At 39.6% G+C, this 22,580-nt stretch overlaps 1 protein-coding gene across 2 annotated transcripts in view; it reads right to left on the bottom strand.

Moving 5' to 3' along the window:
* RANBP17 (RAN binding protein 17) overlaps window positions 1-22,580 on the bottom strand; it is a 253,220-nt gene that overhangs the window by 37,352 nt on the left and 193,288 nt on the right. For both annotated transcript variants that reach the window (XM_089477831.1, XM_089477830.1), the window contains exons 23-25: window positions 11,079-11,293; window positions 7,790-7,928; window positions 790-956 (exon numbers count right to left, since the gene is read on the bottom strand). In XM_089477831.1, coding sequence (XP_089333957.1) covers window positions 790-956; window positions 7,790-7,928; window positions 11,079-11,293 — 521 coding nt within the window. The remainder of the gene's footprint in view (window positions 1-789; window positions 957-7,789; window positions 7,929-11,078; window positions 11,294-22,580) is intronic.

Raw genomic sequence — 22,580 nt, 5'->3', positions numbered from 1 at the left:
TATTAAGTAAGTGGTAGCTATTGTTTTTTGGAGATGTGACTAGGCCAATGAGGAAGACTATGGTAATGGCTGACAGTGGGAGCCCCAGTGTCCAGGATGGAGGTCATAATCTCGCTTCACTTAACCCAAATTATTAAATTAGAGACCTTCCAATGTAAGACACCAACTTAACAAACTGTAATATTATGGTATACAGTGCTATACGCGGCTTTAAGCTCATGTGTAAAGCCGCATGGGGCGGGAGCATCCCATTTGAATGAATGGGGTGCATGCCCATGGCGTGTGCGTGCCGCCGCACCGCCGCATACACAAGCCCCATTCACTTGAATGGGCTCGAGCATAGGCGGAATTCGCCTTATGCGGGGTGTGTGTGTGTGTGTCCGGAATGGATCCCCCGCGTAAGGCGAGGTTCCACTGTACTTGCTTTGTAAAGGCAAAAAGGAGATCTGAGTACTTCTTTTCAGAACAATCATGAGCCCTGGTGGCGCAGTGGTTAAATGCCTATACTGCAGCCATTCACTCGAAACCACAAGGTTGCGAGTTCAAGACCAGCAAAAGGGCCCAAGCTCGACTCAGGCTTGCATCCTTCCGAGGTCGCTAAAATGAGTACCCAGACTGTTGGGGGCAAATTAGCTTACTTGCTAATTAGCTTACTTGCTGTTCACCGCTATGATCTTTGGAATAGCGGTATATAAATAAAACAAATTATTATTATTATTATTATTATTATTATTATTATTATGATGATGATGAAAATATGGCCAAGGTGAACAATGATGAGGAATTTACCTGCTGCAACACCTCTGAGTTCTGTTGCATGAAATGCAGTAATCTTTGCCCCTCTTGGGAAATCTCTCTACACCTCAAAGGCTTCTTTCCTTCTCTTGCTATATGTTTGAAGAGGTAGGTGACAATGTAGTCTAAACTGGCACAACAGCTGGAGGAGACAATTGTATCTGCACCAAGAAAATAAAACAAAACATCATAAATTGTGAATTATTTTCAATTAATTGAAGAAAAGAAAAGGGAATGTTAGACTGACTCATCTATTTGAAAAATCAGATGGCTATATAAACTGTTTAACCATATCACTTCTCTTTTTCTGCAGGTTTAACAAAATCCAAGAAAATTTCCAAGTAGTATAAGCTCCTTTCTTTCATCATATACAGCACAGGGGGACTTCTATTCCCACAATGGTACTGTCTACTTGTAAGCACTCCTGCTGGCTGTTACAAATTGCAGGGTTCCAGCTGTTTCCTTATTGGTAGAAAATTGTGAATTCTGAAAAGTTTGTACTTGTGGGAATTGATTAAAAAGGAGACACCCTTAAACAGAAAAAAAGCATCCACTTCATCTGAATGAAAACAAATACATAGGTTGAATACCACATGTCATTCAATGGTAATTCTTTAGTAATAAGTATTCATAAAAATGATGCAAACTTGTCCACTATAAAAAAAGGTTATATTTTTATTTAGAAATGAAAATATTAATATGATATTGATATGAGAATACACATTGAGAAGTAAAGATGACCAAAGCAAATAGCTGGTTGGATACTTTTATTATCTGAAAGTTAATTATTAATATACTGGCATCTTTCCTACTAAAGTTCTGGGATTATGAACATTTTCTACAGCCTGGTTAGAGGAATGTGAGCATATCTTTTTAACAGGGGTTTTACAGGATTTTAATAAGCTTATTTTGCTATATTAGGATAAAGAAGTCCACCCATATTTGAACCAACAATGTGTCCCTCTGAATCATGTATAACTTTGCTTTTTTGCTGATAGGAAGGAAACATTGTACTTCAGTACCTTATTTACCTCTTCTCTTCACCTTCTCTAGGACAATACAGAGTGTCTGCATCATCCGCAGGCTTGTCATCCGGGGCTTTAAGCCACCACATTGGTGCACACACCCATGGTGCACAGCTACTGAAACAAACGGGACTTAAAGGTCCCGTGTTTTTTGCTCTATGTGGCATGGTGATGGTCCGGAATGGATCCCCCATGTATAGAAAGGGTCCACTGTATTTTAATAACACAATACAGTGGAGCCTTGTCTTACGTGGGGATCTGTTCCGCCCCCTCCGCGTAAGGCTAATACTGCATAAACGTGAGCCCCATTCAATAGAATGGGGCTCGTGTTCGCAGTGGCGCGGTGTGCACCATGGGCGTGTGCGCTATGCAATGTTTTGCAGCGCGGCTTCCGCATAAAGTGGAAGTCACGTATGGTGCACCCGGGTATGGAGCGGGTGCGCTGTACCTTTATAATTCTTAATATAGTCAACCAGTTCACATATGCTACCCATTTCACTCATTCTTTGAGAATTGCACTATAGAGAATTATCTCTTCAGCTTGTAGTTTTGATTTTTTAAAAAATGTTCCCTCACATGTTTTCATCACACCTCATTATGTTATTTTGACATATGTGGTGCTGACAGTGAAAACAGACTCTGTTCACTGAGATGGCAGGTTGTTAAATTTCTAATTGTATCCTGCTTATGAATTTAACCAGTCTTACCTGGTTCCTCCTTACTGGATTTTGCAGTCTCTTTTCCTCCATACTATTACTACTGCCTCCTCTAGCGTAATTCTGTATCTACAGTCCAAAACACACTGCATAAATAATCCAGTTCGAGACCGCTTTAACTGCCCTGGCTCAGTGCTGGGGAATCCTGCCATTTGTAGTTTATTGTGGCACCAGAACTCTCTATCAGAGAAGGCCAAATGTCTCACAAAACTACAGTTCCCATAATTCCTTAGTATTAAGCCAAGACAGTTAAAGTGATCTCAAACTGGATTATTTCTGCAGTGTGTTTTGGACATGTGTGTAACTTCTGTTACAATTTTAGCAGCACTTACTTTTCTTTTACAATTGAAAGGTACCATTTTTCTTCCCTGTTTGTTAAATATAAAACAACTTAGAATCGATGCTGATTGATCAGTGGGGAAAAATTACATACAAGGGAGATCACCAAACTTTCAGACTTCAAATTCCATTCAAGTGAGGAGAACACTTTAGTCTAGAGTGAATTCTAAGGGACTGCAAATTTCTGAGACCAAAAAACTGGTGTTGGATGCTATGCTTTTTGAATGGGTGCATGTCTGTGCAAGAATTAAACTGTTAAAATATTAATTCAAAGGAGAAAGGGAAGGTATATGATAGACTCAATTAAGTATATCCCCCTAAACTGTGATAAGTGGAAGTCTGCCAATATTGCAGTGAGCATTTGAGCACTTCCCTCTAGGCATGAGACTGCTGATCTGTGCCAGTTCTACTTTATAAATGTTGTTTTGAAGTTTCCTTGTATTTGAACATCACTGCAATGTTTTTTTTTCTCCAAGCAAAGTTCTCCTGAGGTCTTAGGAAAGATTTTGCAGACAATATAGCCACAATTAGTCTCAAGACTCTCTTAATCTTACCAAATATGAAACATTCCTCTACATTTCTGACAATCCCCATTTCCACAGGTTTCAAATGGAAGCGAACATTCATATTTCTCCACAGAGTGTCATTAATTGGAGAATCTACTACCCTATTCATTATGTCCTGCAGAATCACATTCCACTCTTCTACTGAACAAATAAAGTTGCCTCACATGATTATCCTATCCTATTTTTTATTATTATTAAATTTATATCCTGGTTTTCTTTTAAAAAATTATATTCATTCCATCCCCACACTAACTTTGGAAGTATCGAATTTAACAAGGCCAAGTTCTTCTTTTTCCTTTATAACCCTATATATGCTACCAAATTCCCTCCATGAAATGCACAGTTAAAACATGAGGTGATTTTATTTTCCAGAAATGAAGGAAACACAAAACCAACCAACTCCTTTCCCCACGGTATGGTAGACAGAACTCTGAAATATTAACTCAGGGGAAAAGATGACTTGTAAATACAACTGCTTTACACATTAGAGCTGCCATAAATGGAACACAACCATCATGCAATAATGATGTGAGACGTGCCTTCCCCCTCCATTCCTGGTGACTGTTCTGATACTCTAGAACTCCCTGCTAAAGAAGGCTATGTTCATTCCTTTTCTCTTATGCATTCACTAGAAGGCAAATATATTTTTACTCAGGTAGGTCTTTGACATTTAATTTGTGAGCATATGCACAGAAAAGCTTGACCACAGGTTTGCATTAACCCAAGTCACTAAACTAAAACCAGTTTTCAACCCAAAGGAACGCTACCAGAACAATAAAAAGCGTAAATCCAGCCATCATGTTATCTGTAGAAATATCTGAAGGGCTCCCCCATGTAGTCATATAAATGGGAGAGGTCATCATGGCGGCACAAAAACCCAGTTCACATAAAAATAAGCTGTGTGAGGCTAGTCAATTTTGGCCTGAAACAGACTGGGCAGACAGGGGTGGCTCCTGGGGTGTGGCGTTTAGATGACGCACATGTGTGGTTACCCCGGCCCCAGCTTCTGGCCACTCCTCCCTGCCCGTCTGTTTCGCCCCATAACTAAACAAGTGTTCTTGGAGTGCAGAACTAAAATGAATATGTTGCTTACTGGACTTGGTCAAAAACCAAGTCAAGAATTTCTAACGTTGCTGAATTGTAGGTTGGCCTAAAAACAATAGAGCAGAATTATAGTTCCTTCCTTATTTAATGGGTCATCAACTCCCAAACCATTTTTTTTGTTATTCAAAAAAACAACAAGGCGACAATGTAATGCATACTTTGAAAATAAGAGGGAAATACTATAATTATGAAATGATTAATTATGTTTAATTAAAATATTTAATAATGAAAAATAAACTGTCTGGGTCTTAACACTCTTTATGCACTACAGAAATTGGAGTGGAACAAATTCTCTGGTTTTTAGCCCTCTTGTTTAGGCTGACCATTCTTCTTAGTAATGTCAACACTTGAACACAGTATTTGGCTGGAGTTGAACAGTCTGTGTAGTCCTCCTGTTGATTTGAACACTGCAAGATTTGGCCTATTATGTTTCCTCTGCTAAAAGTTTCCTACCTTGTAGCTGCACAGGAAGGTAATGAACACTTCAAGAAATGTATTTGGAAATGCATATTTCATAAGTGGGTTTCTGCAGTACTTTTAAACCAATGCTTTGACTCTATTTGTTTTAAAATTGAATAACACAAAGTAAATCACTAACGTCCATTTAGAAACCAGTAGCTGCTCTAAACATGCTGATACTGTACAAGTAGATATTTTATATTCTTCTGTAAGTGATCTTAGCAGCCCAGTGGAGAGGTCTACCCTCTCATCTGCTCACAAGGATGCAATTTAAGTATTAAGAGCTACTTACATTTTCCCATAACTATATATCAAAGATGTTTGTGGTGCTCATTTTTCTTCTGATTGTAAGGGTGTAAGAGAGGAGGATGTTATGCAAGACCCCCACATTGTTTTTAATGGAGAAAGAGGGTCATTTGTTGAACCTGAATCGAGTCCTCATTGCATTTTATTCAAGCCAGAGAGACAAACAAACAACAAGTTAAGAGGAATGGGTGGTGGTGGAAATGACAACTGTTGCTCTGTTAAACAAATGGGAATAGGCAGCCTGGATATCGAGAAAAGGAAGGGTTACATTTGTCCTTGAGGCACTGTCCTCCTCTATCTACCTGAGTGTCAAGGTGCTATTCATTGACAAGGGTTATTTGGTCTTAACATTGTATGAATACACACAGAGAGAAGAATTGTTTCAAGATACTTGATAACATTATTAAGCATGCCATAATTTAAGGGCTTGATTTGGTTTCAGATGAAGATAAAGGGAATAGGTTTAAGTATAATGCTCCCCCACCAGCTTCTTCTTACACAGTAAGAATGACTTCCCTTTTAAGAGAGTCAGGTTGAAAAGTAAACAAATTAATCTATTTAACATCTAATAAAAACGGCTGGACAGAGAAAATGTTATGCTTTCATTTTAGTTAATGAATGGCAGGATGTTATCAATCACAAGAAAATTAGAAAGGCTTTGCATGGAGATTAGTGAGAACATGTCATACACTAAGGATACATTAAAAGGTTCCAATCCACTGAGTCAGCTGTGAAAAAGCCAAGCAAACACTTTAGAAAAGGGCTCTTGAAGTGTTTGTCCTTACTGTGAAGTCTAAGATGAGGGCTTCCATTATACATGATTTACAACCACAGTATTCCAAAGAAATAAATATTACTGCACAGCATAGGATATAAAGTATGGGTCCAAGATGCATACACTGTTACTATTGAAGATTTTTTCAAAAAAAGATTTAAGACGTGGACTTTTATACCTTTGCTTCTCCTGCTTAATCTATATAATATTATATGCCATGCCAAACATCTTAATGGCAAAAAGAGAAAAGGAATATTTTTTTAAATAAATAAATAACTATACAGTGCTTTACAAAAAATGAAAAATGCCGATTGCCTACAGTTTTGATTTTTGTTTTTCTATGTACACAGTATAGCTTGCTTGCTGCACTGCTTTACTTTTAGCACATTCAGACTGTATTTTATTGTATATTTAATTGTGATATAAATACCCTAAAAGCACAGATCCCACCTGATCCTGCTGGCTAAGCAGAATCAGCCCTGGTTAATATTTTGGATGGGAGACTGGCAACGAATATTCGGTGCTGTAGGTTGTATTTCACAGAAAGGAACTGGAAAAACCACCTCTAATGATTCCTTGCCTAAGAAAACCCTATGAAATTCATGGGGTTGTCATAAGTCGACTTGAAGGCACATATACATATACATTTGCTAATTCTTGTGTATGTTAGAATTCATGGCCGATGCTTTCAAAAGTGAACCTAAATACATTTTTGTTTTACACCGAGTGACAGCTGAGTTTCACACAATCTGGTCAATCTCAGCATTCCCATTCGCAACCATCATCCTTACAAATACCCAACTTTGCCTCAAGAACAGTAAATGCTACTCAGGGGCTATGCAGACCACCTCTAAGGGGCGGCCTGCAGCCGCCTTCAGCTGCGCCGGATTGGGGCCGTGGTAACCACATGCCACAGCACCAATCTGGCCTTTCCAGGGTGCGATAGCCGCTGTTTTAAGGTGCTCCTTTGGTGCTGTGTCGTGTGGATGCAGTGCAGAGGAGTGATGTGACACTGTGTGGAGCAGCGTGTGGCGTCATGCCACCCTGAGGGTGGAGTCGGAATGTGTGTCATGTGGACGCCAAGTCCCAACTAAACCCACAGGCTGGCCTTTATAGCCGGTGTGCACAGCCCCTCAGTTTTACAGCAAGTGTAATTGTGGAAGAATTACACTTGGACCAGGATGTTTCAGTTCAAAACTCACTTTGCCTATGAAACTATTATACATTTTTGGCCAAAATACTACTGACTAGTTTGTTCTTCCACATTGTAAAATGGAAATAATGGTGACAAGCTTATCATGAGGAAGAAAGTGATACAGAAATAATACCTAATTAGAATGAGAAGGGTAAATTAACCTTTAAAAATCAATATTGTCTGGATGGACATTGTAAGTTCTTAACTATGAAGGAAAATACACATATTTAGCTCTAGTCATCCCACTGACACTTTTAAAAGCTGCATTAATGGGTTCAAGGTTATATTTTTAACTGTTTATCCTAGACAAGTGGACTTTTCTTCTCGAAATAGAAATCTTAAGGTATACGTACTTAATTTTTCAGGAAATGAGAATTTTAAAGAAAAATAAATGCATACTGCATTGCAGTGATAACAAAATAAAAGTCTTGAAAATCATGCCAAGTTGCTTTTGACTGCTGCAAAGTACCTTGTGCATTTTTCCAAGTTCAGTTATGTGAGTTACTTACCCAGTGCAGTAAGTCCTTCGGATATTGAAGTGAATATATACATTAGTACATGAGGCTCTAAACTAGTGATGAAACTCATATGGTCCTGTGTGAGGCATTCCAAGAGTGGGTAATAAGACTGGTTTAGTTTTCGATATTGCTGAGAGAGAGAGAGAGAGAGGGGTGGGGGGATGAGAAATTCTATGGATTATAAAAACGATTGCATTAAAATATTAAGATGCCTGTAAGTTAACTTTAATACATCCCAGATTACTTTTCATCCTTATAAAGTATATTTTGGGCTGTATTTATTCTCTGCAATTGACCATTTTGCATTCCTTATTGGAGCCAAAATGTCTTGGGCTAGACATGCATCAGATCTTGCCCTTCTGACTTTGAACAGAACTGAACCACTCTGGTGCAGTCTGATGTAAAGAGTGTGCCTCTTTCATTTTTAAGAGGGAAAGCAAGGGTGGTGGTGATTATAAGTGTATCATTTCATTTTTCTTTCTCAGAAATGATTACTGAATTTTATGTATGCATAAGAATACTAACACTTTCTGACATATTTTAACAGAAAAAGAGGCCTAAAAGCTAAACAGATAAAAAATGCTATATTAAATGAAAGAGCCTGTTGGAGCCCTTGACATTGTGAAGCTGAAGTCCAACATAAGGCTGGGTGCAAACATCATAGAAATTCCATATGTTTTCTCAGACACTATAATCTAGTTGTCACTAGATGACCCTCAATGGCAGAAAGTGACACAGTAATAGTAATCCAACCTTGCAGATAATATTGCAATAGCTGCTCATTAATGCTTGCCCCATTGCACTCTACCACCTGTTGCTTATTCCATATCACTAATGTTGATTTGTTGTTCCATGCACAGGGGTTGGGGGGTGGGATCACTACTAAGCTGGTTGTACAAAACATTCTGATTGCTTAAATGCCCTGTCCCTTTAAGACCACAAAAGCAATTGCAGGCGATCACCATAGTGCTGCACTGCCACTTCTTCAACTGATACAGATCTATCTGATGCAGTGGGCACAATGAAAGAAATAGACCACCTGACACAGGGCAGTGTGGGACACAGTTTGTATTTTTGTATCCCTCCTTTGACCATCTATAGCCACCCTATCCTCATGTCATTGCTCCCTGTTAGGTTCAGTTTGGAAACTCTTCGGCCAAGCAAGCAAACATGACATCCAGCTGCTGCTTCCCTCTTGGATAATGGAAATTCTCAGTTGAAAAGACAGCTGCTGGCAGTGATTTCTGATGGATCAGTTGCTTGTACACCAGATTGGACCTGACCACAGTCTCAACAGTATTTGGGGTTTCACTGGAGGCAGGAACAGTAGAAAGCCACCTACTCCCTCCTTCCCAACCCAACTGATCCTTCCTTTCTATCTGGCACATGCCTGGTGCATGCACACACCACTTCCAGCTGCTGGATTACTCAGATCAACCTTTGGGTCCAGGACCAATCTTGTGATTTTCTCTAGGGTTAATTTGGGATGGGGGAGTTCAGCAAATACTAGCATTCCCTTCCTTGACTGATTTATCTCACTAAGAAGAAGAGTGCACTGCACATCTGCTTACATCATTATAAACCACTGTACAGAAGAGAGTATATAAGTTTGTCCCTGGTATGCAGAATCAGGATATCTATACTTTGGCCTGACTAGCATTTGTTTTTGTCATGTGCTTTCAAGTTGGCTCTGACTTGCAGTGACTCTCTTATAGGTGTTTCTTGGTTATATTTACTCAAAGGAAGTTTGCCATTGCCTTCCTCTTAGAATTAGATAGTGTAACTTTCATAAGTATGTAGCGATATCTTGTAGCACCTTTGAGACTAACTGAAAGAAAGAGGTTGGCAGCATGAGCTTTCATAGACTTAGTCTACTTCTTCAGATGTATTTGAGGATCACAGAATCATAGAATTGTAGAGTTGGAAGAGACCACAAGGGCCATCCAGTCCAACCCCCTGCCATGCAGGAACTCTCAATCAAAGCATCCATGACAGATGGCCATCCAGCCTCTGCTTAAAGACCTCCAAAGAAGTAGACTTTAGTCTACAAAAGCTCATGCTGCCAACCTCTATCAGTTAATTTCAAACATCCTACAAGATCTCTATACATACTGTTTCTACAGACTAACACACCTATATCTTTGCATTCTAACTTGCATAAGGTCACCCAGTGGGATTCCAAGACTGAAAAGGAATTAAAAACCCAGAGTCCTAGTCCATCACTCAAACCACTGCACCATGTTGCCTGTCCTGATTAGCATACTTGCTTTTATATTCCCAAAATCACATATATTTTTCTCTGGGATGGATGGGTGGATTGTATAAACCAAAGTAAGGTCAATTTAGCTAGATGAGTCTGAGTGCTATGTAACACCGTACAGAAAGAATATCTTAATCAATACAGTGCTAAGTTTTGACAATGGCAGGATTTTACTCTCTCACTCGGCAGATAGTAGACTGTAGCATTACTTAATTAAAGGCAATCCACAGGGCAGATACCAGTTTAGAAGAAATATGCCCTTGTTTCAAAAATAAAGGATTGCCAGTGGGGCTCATTACATAAAATACAGTGCACCCTTTTTTTATGCCAGGGATCCGTTCCAGACCCCCCAGTATAAAAAGTGTGTATGCTCGAACTCCATTGAAAATAATGAGGCTCGTGCATGGCATGGCGGCGCATGCGCATCATGAGCGTGCACCCCATTAGTCTTAATGGGATGAGCTGCCCCTTGCGCCCCGCGGCTCCCTCGTGGCTTTCAGCATATGCTGAAAGCTGCATATGGTGCGTTCGCGTATGACGTAGGTGCACTGTAATAGAAACTAAATATGGGGTTGTTTGAGGCCAGTCATCCTTTTGTATCCTGATCTACCTGAAAGAGTTGTTGTAAGAGTGATAGAGAAAGAAGACAGTCATATAACCCTTGAACACACTAGAGAAAAGGGGGACATATATATACATACACACAAATTATGGCAGCTGCACAAATTGAGACAGAAAGCAAAATAATCCTAGTGACATTCAAAGGTTATTATGGACATACATGATCATTCAGCCAATATCCTCTGTGTTAAAATATTTTGAAGTGAATAATCATCATTTATGTTCCTGGAAATATAAATTGTATTTTTGACTGTAACAATACAGAATAAATGTAGGTAGTTGAGACTAAAGAGAATGGTATTTGAAGTGTTTTAGATGCCCCACCCTTCTCTCTATTTTAAGCCTGTGGTGGTGATTTCATATTTTGCATAAAGACTCCCAAGATGAATAACTGCTTACTAGCAAATCACTGTGGGATACTGAGAGCAGCATTTTGACAAAGGCCTGAAGTACATTGTCAAAGTGGTTGTCCCCATACAACTTGAAGACGCCAAAGCTGACATAATTTCCACACAAGGAAGATTTGAGTGCAGAATAACAGATGGAAATACCCTTGAGTTTCATTGGATAAACTTGATCTTTTGACAGTGTCCCAAGAGATAGGATCTGATTACCTGTTTGTAAGGAGAGGAAAGAAAGAGATAAAGAAGAGAGAAATTGACATAAGTAATTGAAAATAACAGTGTCACCTAACATTTTCATTTCATCCTTTCTTTAAATTATCCAATGACACATCTAAATTTCTATTTTAGAACAGTAATCACTACATTTTAAAGGAATCACAAAAATATATTACAACAAAAGTTGAAGATATACAGAATAGGGTATGGGCACTAAGTTTGATCTTCTTTCTGGATACTGGGCCCAACAGCAAGTTCCCAAAGCAAGAAAATAATGGGTAATATATTTTCTTCAAAAAGTTGCTTGTTTTAAAGCAGATTAAATATAGAACATAAACAGAAATACCTCATTTTAAGAGCCAAATGTTTGCACCAAACCAGAAGCATGGATCATTATTTTATGACATCAATATTTCTTTACCCCAGAAATACAATTATTTTGCATGAGATAATGGCTGATTTGCTGAACAACTCAAAGGAACATAAAAACATGTCTAATATTAAGTCAGGCCACTGCTTTATCTATGGTGATTAGGCAAGAAGGGTTTCAAATAAGGTATCTGTCCTGGCATTTATTGTGAACTGCATCGGATGCCTTTTACCTGCAAAACATACACTCTAGTTAAGCTATATCCCTTCCTAAACTCAAGGGCATTTGAAAGCATGTTACTGATAATAAAAAGATAAAGCACCTTTCTATTTAAGGTTTAGCAGATTATATCCCGCTTTTCAGCCACAAAGGCTCTCAGAGCAGCTTACAAATGGTTCATTAGACAGTTCCCTGCCCTCAGGTTTACAATCTAAAAATACATGACAAAAAAGGAGAAGGGAATGGCAGTGGGGAAGGGGATCAGGTCCAGCAGTTCTTCTCTCCTTCTGAGGCCTGCCATGGCAGACAGACTAGAAGGAGGCTCTCTTTCTTAATCTAGGCTAGTCCTGATGGAGATGGCCTGCCTCTCTCCCTCTGAGGCCAAGGAGGTAATGCAGGTAACAGACCCTTGTCTCTGTCCAGCAAAAGGACAAACCTTTGCCCGCTATACCCAGTGCAAGAATAAAGTACAAGTTTAATCAGGGTTTCAGTACTGCAAAAAGCTAGTTCACTGAGGGAAGCAGAAGTCCAAAGCAGTAGGAAGCACAGCATCCTCTTCCTTCCTACAGCCCCGATGATCTCTGTGATTCCCAGTCTCTCTGCTGGGTGTTGTTTGGTAAGGCCTCCCTCTAAACCCTGTTCTTATAGTCCAGCCAGGCAAGGCAGCTGTGCTGGGTGGTGGTCATGAATCAAAAGATAAACTCCTAAAGCTTAGAATGGCTAACCAGAATTTGGTTAATAAAGTAATACAGTACTGTAATCTAAAGAGCACACCAGAATTACTGAAATGCAGAACAGCTTGCCTCACTGGGAAGGACACTATCATATCAAACCTATCAGAAACATTGACTTGGGACTACTTTCACTCATGGAGCAAGCTACACAATCGGTAAACAAGAAATTAGGAAAATACTGAATGAAATTTCAGAGTTGACACATTGAGTGAAAAACTAGTTTCTGTCAACTCACAAGTCACTTCCCAATATCCCATCCTATTTTACAGTAGGAATGTTCACATGACCCCATGTACACTGTTAATATATGTGAGGGTTCATATTGGCTAGCCCTCAAGCCAAACTGACCTGGAATTTCCCCCATGTGGAAGAACACTATGTGTCTTCATGCTTTGGGTCCTTCTTCCAACCACTGGGGGGGGGGCATAATCAACATGTCCTTTTTGGAAGCATTGTTAAAAATGTTATGATCTTGTGTTTCAACCTCACTGTGCTTTCCACATGTGAAATAGGTCTATCCAATCCCCACTAGCAAGATCAAGAGCACCCAGGGCAAAGATAAATAAATAGATTTCATTATCAATGGCTAGGAAAGCACAGTCAGGAGACAGAATAGGATTTGGCCTTCTACCATAACAGTGTGCTTGGCTTCCTCTCATATAAACCTATAGCTACCATTAATTATTGTGAGGAAAATCAAGCCATGGACTTAGGAACAATATCGTGTGTGTGCGCGCATGTGTGTAGGGTCCACTCAGCATCAAAGAAAACTCTTTGAGAGGTAGCAATATTATTCCTTCCTCACTTGACAGTAGCTACAGGATTTCTGGGATGAGCAATATTTTCCAATCAAACACACAAAAAGAACTCAGACCTGGGTTTAATATTAAGGATTCTGCTTCTGCTTGGATCATGCTTCTGTTTGGATCAAATGTGTTAATTATGCCCCCTGAAAAGTAAGACTGAAAAGAGAACTGGGGAAAAATAAAGATACTCTGAACAAGTTTCATTAGCATGCTCTCCAAATAAGAAATGCATAAATTGAATGAGCATCTTAGTCTATCTTAAAAATTTCAGTGACAAAAATAAAACTGAACTATAATAAACATTCTACCTGATCCTAACTTTTCCTCTTCATCATCTATATGAAAAGTGGGAAGAACCACATACTCCAAAAATATAATAGGATTTCAGTTGGCAGCCCAAGTCCTTGGTGTATGTTAAAAAGAAAGAAAGAAAAAGGGCCATTTCATCATCAGAGGAAGGCAATGGCCAACTTCTTCTGAAATCCTCATGGTAGGGTCACTATAAATCGAAAATGACTTAAAGGCACTCAACAAGTCTCAAACAACTGGACAGCAGTACCTTGGGGATTAATCCTTGGGGATTAAAGACTGAAGAAGAAAAGTGTAAAAGTTTAGATACTAAATTCCCAGAATCAGACAATCCTGGCCACTGATCTTAAACATAATTTAGCAAACTCTAGTGGTTTGGATGTTGGACTAGGATACTGGAAACCAGTGTTTGAATCTCTGTTTGACCACATAAACCCACTGGGTGACTTTGAGCAGTCACACTCTCTCAACCTCGGTGGAAGGCAATGGCAAAACCCTCTCTGAACAAATCATGCCAAGAAAATACATAACAGGTTTACCTTAGGGTCACCATGTTGGAAATGACTTGAAGTCTAACAACAACAACAGTATACCCCAAATCAAACTGCAAGTACTGTGGATCTTTGTTATACGCTGGGGTTTGGTTCCAAGATCCCCCGTGTATAACAAAATCCGTGTATGCTCAAGTCCCATTAAATATAATGACATAGCAAAATGGTGTCCCTTATAAGAAATGGAAAATCAAGGTTTGATATTTGATGTTTTTACTTTTTTTGAACATTTTCAAACCATGTATAAAAAACCCGTGTATAAGAAGGGCCAACTGTATTATAGAAGTAAAGTGCCTCAGGTACTAAATTCCAGCTAAATTTTCTTGGTAACATTCTCAATACTCCCTACCAACCCTGAGTTGAGAACTTAGCCCTTTTCTATAATTTGTTAGGACTTTTAAGTAAGAGAAATGTTTCACGTACCATATATACTCAACTATAAGTGACCTCTGTATAAGTTGAGGGCAGATTTTGGAGCCAAAATTATGGATTTTGACATGACCCGTGTATAGGTGGAGTGTAAAACCTAGAGGTTCCTTCAGTGTGTGTATGCAAGCAGCAAAAGGGAAGCAGCAATCAGTGTTCCTTCAGGGTTTCAGCTTTTGCACCCAAGACAGTGAAGCATGCGGGTGGAAGAGGGACTGTTAAATAATCAGCAATCAATCAATCACCAAGAACTCTATCTGCTTAGCTCAAGACAAAAATAAACTACATGGGGAAATCTGAAAGACCTGTAAATAAGTTGACCTAGGATTTTGGGGTCAATTTTTGGGCATAATTTTTTAGACTTTAGAAGAGTATATATGGTACATGTGACACCTTCCTCATTTCTTCTATTACTTCACAAAGAGTGATAAATATGCAGTCCTCAGTTGAAGCAAAGGAGTCAGTGTTATGCCAAGAGGGTAAAAAGTGTGGTTCCTAGACGTCAATTTCTAACTGGGCAGAAAAAAATCACCTTCCTTTTCAGGCCACAACCCTCAACAGATCTCCTATAGTTCACAAATTATTAGTAATACCACCTTCTTAAAATAGCAGGAGAATATCTGTAGGAGGATTTTAGAAAACACTGTCATGAGAATAACAACAATCCTAGACTGAGTGAACAGAGTGAGGGGCAGGCAAGAGGCTGGATAACAAGCAGGCAGAAAATAGAATATAGCATCACCAATTTCCCATGTCCCTATTTCCCTCAGGAAGAGCAGATCCCCCAAACACAGGGGTAAACAAAGGCTTATCAATCATTTGTCTTATTATGGGGTGTTACTGTTGAATTATGTCAACATCTTAGAGCGCCATTCTCTGCATCTCCGAGCTACCAATACAACTAATTAAGGCTTGTGATGACAAAGCACAATATACAGCCTCCTTTCCATTGCCTAACTGTTCAATAGGGAAGTCAGTGTTCTGGTCCTTATATTTTAAGGAATATAGCATATTGACAGCACAATGTTATCCTTGAAATGCTTTCCATTTTCTTGGAAGGCCAGCAAAATCAGGCTGGTGGTAAGCAAACCATCTACTATTTCTATTATTTCTTTTTATTGGGGCAGCTGGAATAAACAGTAGTACACTCAGCCCTTCGTATCCATGGATGTTTTACCCAAGGCTTCAAGCATCCATGGTTTGACAATATTTTTAAAATGTATAAATTCCAATAAGAAAACCTTCATTTTGCCATTTTATATAAGGGATACCATTTTACTGTGCCATTGTATTTAATGGAACTTGAGCACCCATGGAGTTTGTTATCCATGGAGGATCCTGGAACCAAACTTCAGCGCATACCAAGGGACAACTGTAGCTGTCCAACAATCTGAACTCTCCCTTACCTGTTGTGGGAAAAGAAAGGGAAGGAGAGAATGCCTTCAACATGCTGCTCTTACTGGACACAACACTGAACAAAGTAGGGGGCTGAACAGTAGTGACTATTTAGCAGGTGTGGGGGCAATTAAAAATACAAGTTAAAACACTATTTCAAATGAAGCTACTAGTTTTTGAATAACAGGCCTGATGCAATCACAAGTTGAATCAGCAGAGACTAGACTGACAAAAAATAAAAGAAGAAAGCATTATGAACAAACTTGGCATGTTTATCTTTAAAAAGTAAAAAAGAACAGGATTTCGTGTGATACTGAAATATGTAGCAGTTTGTTGGATCCTAAGTCTATCAACACACAACTGCAAAATGTCAGTACTGATACTACTCAGTATGAAAAAGGAAGGGATAGTGACTAAACAGAAAAAAATGGAAATTTATTAAAAAATAATAGTAATAATACTTATTACATAGCAAAGAACAATTTAACTTTTTAAAAAAGATGCACTGTTTTATGAAGTTGCTAGGATGGAATGGATTACAACATTAAGCTTTATACAATGGATGTTCTAGCAGCAATTTAAAGCTCATTAGAAATAATGTCCTTGGCTACTGAAAAATGTGCTAAAAAGTAATCCTCATCCAAATGTTACCTGGACTATGAGAACAGGAAATTGTTCTGTGCTACTGTGCCTAACCTTGATACTGACCCTGAACAGTAACTACTAGAACAGCTGAAAGCTGCAGCAAAATTAAAAACTTACATCAAAGTATATCATGACAGAATGTAGATAAATAAAATACAGCATATTGAAAATATTATTTTTCTGTCAGTCTTCCAAAATGGTGAGTGAAAGCGTTACTGAAAAGAACTCCACTCACAAACAATACATACTTTAGGTTCTAGAACAAATCATTTTCAACCTAATGGACTGATATTTTAGCACTTCTGAACCCTACACACACACACACACACACACACACAAAGAAACAATTACAACTTAACAGAAGCAAATATAGGAATAATCTGTTACACTGGGGAAAAAAATAACTGCTGGTTTCCTACATCAGACAGAAGCACTGGTCTACACTCTGATGGGATAAAACTGAATGGCAGTACAACTGGCTCTATACATTTACAGGTTTGACATTTGCGGATTTGATTATTTGCAGTTTTGATTAATATGTTCTCTTTAGTAATCGCTAAGACCTCCAGCGCAATTCTGCTGGAAGTTGGCCATAGGGATGTGCTAGCAGTTCCTAGAGAAAACACTTCTCTAGGCATTTGTAGGTCCTCCAGCATAATTTGATGATCAGCCTCTGGCAGATGTTGATCATAGAGTTGCAAGTGAATATTTGGAGATTCATAGAGACATATGTTGTGTGTGTGTGTGTGTGTGTGTAAGTAAACAAATATATATACATACACACACACATATATACTGCCGTTTCTCCACTCCAGTGAATGTGGGAGGACCACTGTATAATGTAATACAAGAATGTTCATAAGAGGAATGCTAGTGGATCACATGGCACCTGCTTAATGCATGCATTTTTGCAAAGGATGCTGAGCTAGACTTTGAACTAAGAAAATATTTTTCATGTTCATAGACAAGTGAATGTACACAAGGTCATTTAGATTACATTGGTTTTGCCCTGGAAAAAGATTCTAAGTACTCCCTCCTTTTCATTTTTACCTGTATATACTCAACTATAAGTCAACTTTATTGTATAAATTGAGGGCAGGTTTTGCGGCCAAAATTATGGATTTTGCCATGACTCGTGGATAAGTCAAGGGTAAAACTTGGAGGTTCTTTCACTATGTGTATGTGTGTGTGCAGTAAAAGGGACTCTAATTGAGGCTTTTTGCTTCAGTGTTTTAACTTTGGTTTCAGCCTTCATTTCCCAAACACCTTCAGCATGAGCAGGAAAGGGACTCTGTTTGTTTAACAGTAATCTATCACCCAGGATTCTTTCTGCTTGGCTCAAAAGAAAAAAAAAAAGACACCTCTTTTCCCATTGCATGAGGAAACCTGAAAGAGCTGCTATCACATTACCATACTGACTCATAAATAAGTCAACCTGGGATTTGGGGTCAATTTTTGGGCATAAATTTTCAGACTTATAGACAGGTATATCGTAAATTACATGAGTGAATCTTTGGGATTCTGATTTTTAGAAAGCTGCACATCTGAAGTCAGAATTCTGTCCTAAAATATGATAAAATATGCAAAAATCCCTTTTAAGATAAATAAAACAATTCTCACCAGTGGCAAAATCAGTCAAAATGAAAGAAAAAATTAAGTCACACGAGTTTCCCCCCCCCAGGATTCCTCCAAAAATAAGTCATTTACAGATTCTGATACTATCAAAACATCTGTCTCAATTCAGCTCTTCCATACCACCAGTGATGAATTATATAGGGAGTTGGTGGCAAACTGGTGGCAATTGGTTTGGTGCTTACTTGTGGTGGAAGTCAAGATACAAGTAGGTTCCATCAATTGTCTGAGGCAGTCAGGTTGAGAAAACAGCTAACTTTCTGTAATAGGGGTTAAAGTCTGGAATAAGCTCTTTCTGTATGAATTGACCAATCGTTTCTTGTGCGCTTAATTTATTTTATATGTGGTAATTTGTTTTGCTGGGTTTCTGGACTGTAATAAATAATTGCTGTTGTTGCAAAAAGGCTCCATCAATGTCCCCATGTTTTGATTTAGAATGAGTTGTGATCTCATACTAAATCATGTTCTGATGTCCAATTTTTTTCTTCTTCTTCTTACATAAACTATTGTAATTCATACATTCTGTTGTTTACATTTCATAAAAATATATCTGGTCCACACTGTAATAAGGCACTTCTTGCTCTTATGGTACACTGCAGCAGTATGTGTCACCTAATACCATGTCAGCATGGCAAATATGTTAATGTAGCAGCAGAGCTGTAAAAAGTAATAATAATAATAACTTTATTACGGCCATTTGGCCAGCACATGTAAAAAGTATTAATTACTTCCAATGAGGGATTTCTTCCCCAAGTGAATGCCAGACTCAGGAGAGACATATTCTTCAGGACATAGTAAGGGAAAAAGGTGATCTATTTACCCTGCAAGCTTGCTCTAATCTCACTATGTGTCCCTCACCATTTATGCAATTTGCATTTCTAAAAATCTCTACTATATTGTGTAATTTACATACAAGCTACACAGACAACAGTTAGATAAGATATCCAGTCAATGCAAGCTTCACTCAGGGGCTATACAGATAGGTGGCATGTAGCTGCCCCTTTTTGCCCCGCATTGGGGCCGTAGCAACTATATGCTGCGGCCTCCAGAGAAAATGAAAAGAAGCTGCATCCTGGAAGGGGCGCCATAGGCGTGGTACCACAGTGGATGCTGCGCCACAGTGGCATCATCATGATGCGCACTGTGTAAATGGCATGGGGCGGGGTCACGGCATCGAGCGTGTGAACACTATGCCATGACTCCACCCACAGGCCAGCACTATAGAGTGATTTTAATTTCATTATGCTCCAGAAGTGCCAGTCTGAATCTCCCCTTAGTATACAATTTAGTTTCAAAACGTACCTAGCTTTTAGACCCAACAAGAATTGTGCAATACTTACAACTAAACAAAATTTAGGATTTACAGCTCAAACAAGAAATTTCTTTATAGTGACTCAGAACTCTGATCTTTCAAGCCCAGTACTGGCTCCATCAGCCTTCTCCAAGTACATACCCTCCAGAAGTGTTGGATTGTAATTTCCATTACACAAATCTATCAACAGACAAGCTGGCTTGAGCTGATGGGAGCTGCAGTCCAACTCATCCGGACACGACAGCTTGAGGAAGACAGATCTATACTTTATTGACTAGCAGCAGTTCTTCAGTTTCAAACAGGAGTCTTTCCAGCAAGCACTTATCTTTCTCCCACAAAAAGGACAGGTTACTTACCTGTAACAGTAGTTCTTCAAGTGGTCATCTGCCCTCACACAAATGGGCATTGCACAAGCACAGATTTATTCACAGAATGTTCCAGAGCTGAGTAACTCTTGGGCAGCAACCCCACCCTCCTCAGGTGTCAGCATAAATAGTGTCAATTAGATACTCCCCTCATTTTTTATGCCCATTTCAATGGTTGGAGGAACTGCAAAAAAAGAGGTGAGGTAGTGGGGGTTGTGTGAGAGCACATATGACCACATGAAGAACTACCATTACAGGTAAGCAACCTGTCTTTCTTCTCTGTGGTCTCTGTGCCTCACACAACTGTGTGATTAGCTAGTTTACAATGGAGGCAAGGTAGGCCAGTTGTGTACAGATAACAAACCACTTGGCCAAATCATGAATCTGCTCTGGCCCTGTAATCAAGGCAGTAGTGTCTGATGAAGGTGGACAACTGAGACCAGGTCACAAATCTGCAGATTTCAGGTAGGGAGATCTGTTGTAGCCATGCTGAGGAAGACACTCCTCAGGTAGAGTGGGTCCTCAGTCCCAATGATTGTGGTAACCTAGCCAGTTGGTATAGAATGTTGCTGAGTTCAACTATCTATCTGGCCAGTCTCTGAGAAGATACAGGAAGGCCTGCTTTCGGGCTGCCATAACGAACAAACAGCTTGGGTGTCTGCCATATCATCTCCGTGTGGTAATGAATTCAACTGCCCATTTGGGCATTCTCTGAGGAAGTATAGGAACATCTAGGCAGTACAGAGTCATTTCCAGTGAGGATGTAGGATCATGGTGGAAGGATGGTAGAGCTGTGTCTTGTTTCAGGTGGAATGGGGCAATCAACTTAGGGAGGAGTGATCAAAGCAGAGTACCACCTTTTTTCAATGAAAAAACATGTAGGGAAGGTCTGACCACAAGGCACAAATTTCCCCTGCTCACTTTGAAGATATGACTGTCATGAGGAAAACATAAGGAAAACAGTCTTTCATTTTAGAAATCTCAAATCGAATAATTAGTGGCCATTGGTTCGAATGGCTTAAACATGAGCTGAGACAGCACCAAAGAAAGGGACTACCTTTGTTTGTCCTTAAAGAATCATTTTGTGCTGGCATTGAAAAATAATGTAGCTGATGTATTTGATGCTGGCTGATGAGCAATTATGGTTGCCAAGTAGACCTGAAAAGAGGAGATGGCCATTATCTATGAGATGAATAAGGCATCACTTGACAGTAGGTGGTTGATAGGCACAAGGCTTGTGCAAATGAGCAGAACTGGCACCATTTTAATGTGTACAAGAGGTGGTGGATAGTCATCTCAAGGTGCTCTAAGGAACACTGTGGTTTTACTGACATTCTTTGAGTGGAAGCTGTCAGGGAGGACATTGAGCATTTGTGGACATCCTGATGAATGCTGCCCCTGCACTGGAGGAAGGGGAAGATGGATCTTGGTCCTGTCTGAGTGTTCCCAGTGGCATTATATGTACTGAGACTGCTGAGTAACTGGTTCTTGATGTTGGTGCCTTCGGTACTGAAAGGGATCTTCGATTCTGGTGTCTTACGGATGTTGTCCCTTTATGTGCAGATGCTTGCGTTGGAACAGTAAAGTGTGTGGTGGTGGACTCCCATTCGTATGGAGTCTGGGACTAAGATCCAGTAGTCCAGTGACAAAGAGCAGGCTGAGGGCAGCGTGCAGTTATGGTGTTGGTAAGGTGTGATGTGAAGCTCCATGCAGCAAGAGTCTCTTGTGTGAATGGGAGACAACAGCCTCCAGCTTCAGGAGTTAGGAGGATAAAGAAGTAGTTTAAGAGTTGTTAATGTCACAACTATTGTCATTACGAAGTCAAAGGCTTTCATGGCTGGCATCCATAGTTTTTTGTGGGTTTTTCAGGCTATGTGGCCATGTTCTGGAACACAGCCACATAGCCTGAAAAACCCACAAAAAACTATTGTAATTACATTTAATAATATATAGAATTATTAAGTTGCAACATTAGTAGAATGTTAGAATGGGAGACAGCAGCCTCCAGCTTTGGGAGTAGGGTGCAGAGAGGAATCCAGGGATTCTTCCTAATCTTAATTCCCAAAACAGAAAGCTGTTGTTAGAATGGGAGACAGCAGCCTCCAGCTTCAGGAGTAGGATGCAAGAAGAACTCAGGGATTCTTTGTCCTTCGAACTCCCAAAGCAGAATCCCCAGATTCCTCCTGCACCCCACTCATGAAACTGGAGGTTGCTGTCTCCTATTCTAACTATAGCCTTCTGCTTCAGGAGTTAAGGGGAGGAGGAATCTCTGGATTCCTCCTGCACACCAAAACTTTAACTGATACTTTGAGTCGGAAGGCCCTGGCACCCCCCCTTTCTCCTCACAGTCCACCTGCCACCCCCTTTTCCCCTCACCACTCCTCTGGATTTTTCCACTGCCACCGGTGTGTGTGGGGGTACTGCCCACCTCGGGAGTCAATGGTCAAGATCATGTTCAGAAGTGTGACTGCCAAGATAGGGATCAATCCACTTGGGATCGAGATGTCTTTATAAAGG

The sequence above is a fragment of the Sceloporus occidentalis genome, unplaced genomic scaffold (genome assembly GCF_023333645.1).
Source record: "Sceloporus occidentalis isolate IW3139 unplaced genomic scaffold, rSceOcc1.0.p SCAF_12, whole genome shotgun sequence".
Taxonomy (NCBI): Eukaryota; Metazoa; Chordata; class Lepidosauria; order Squamata; family Phrynosomatidae; genus Sceloporus; species Sceloporus occidentalis.
This window is presented reverse-complemented; position numbering and strand designations above follow the sequence as displayed.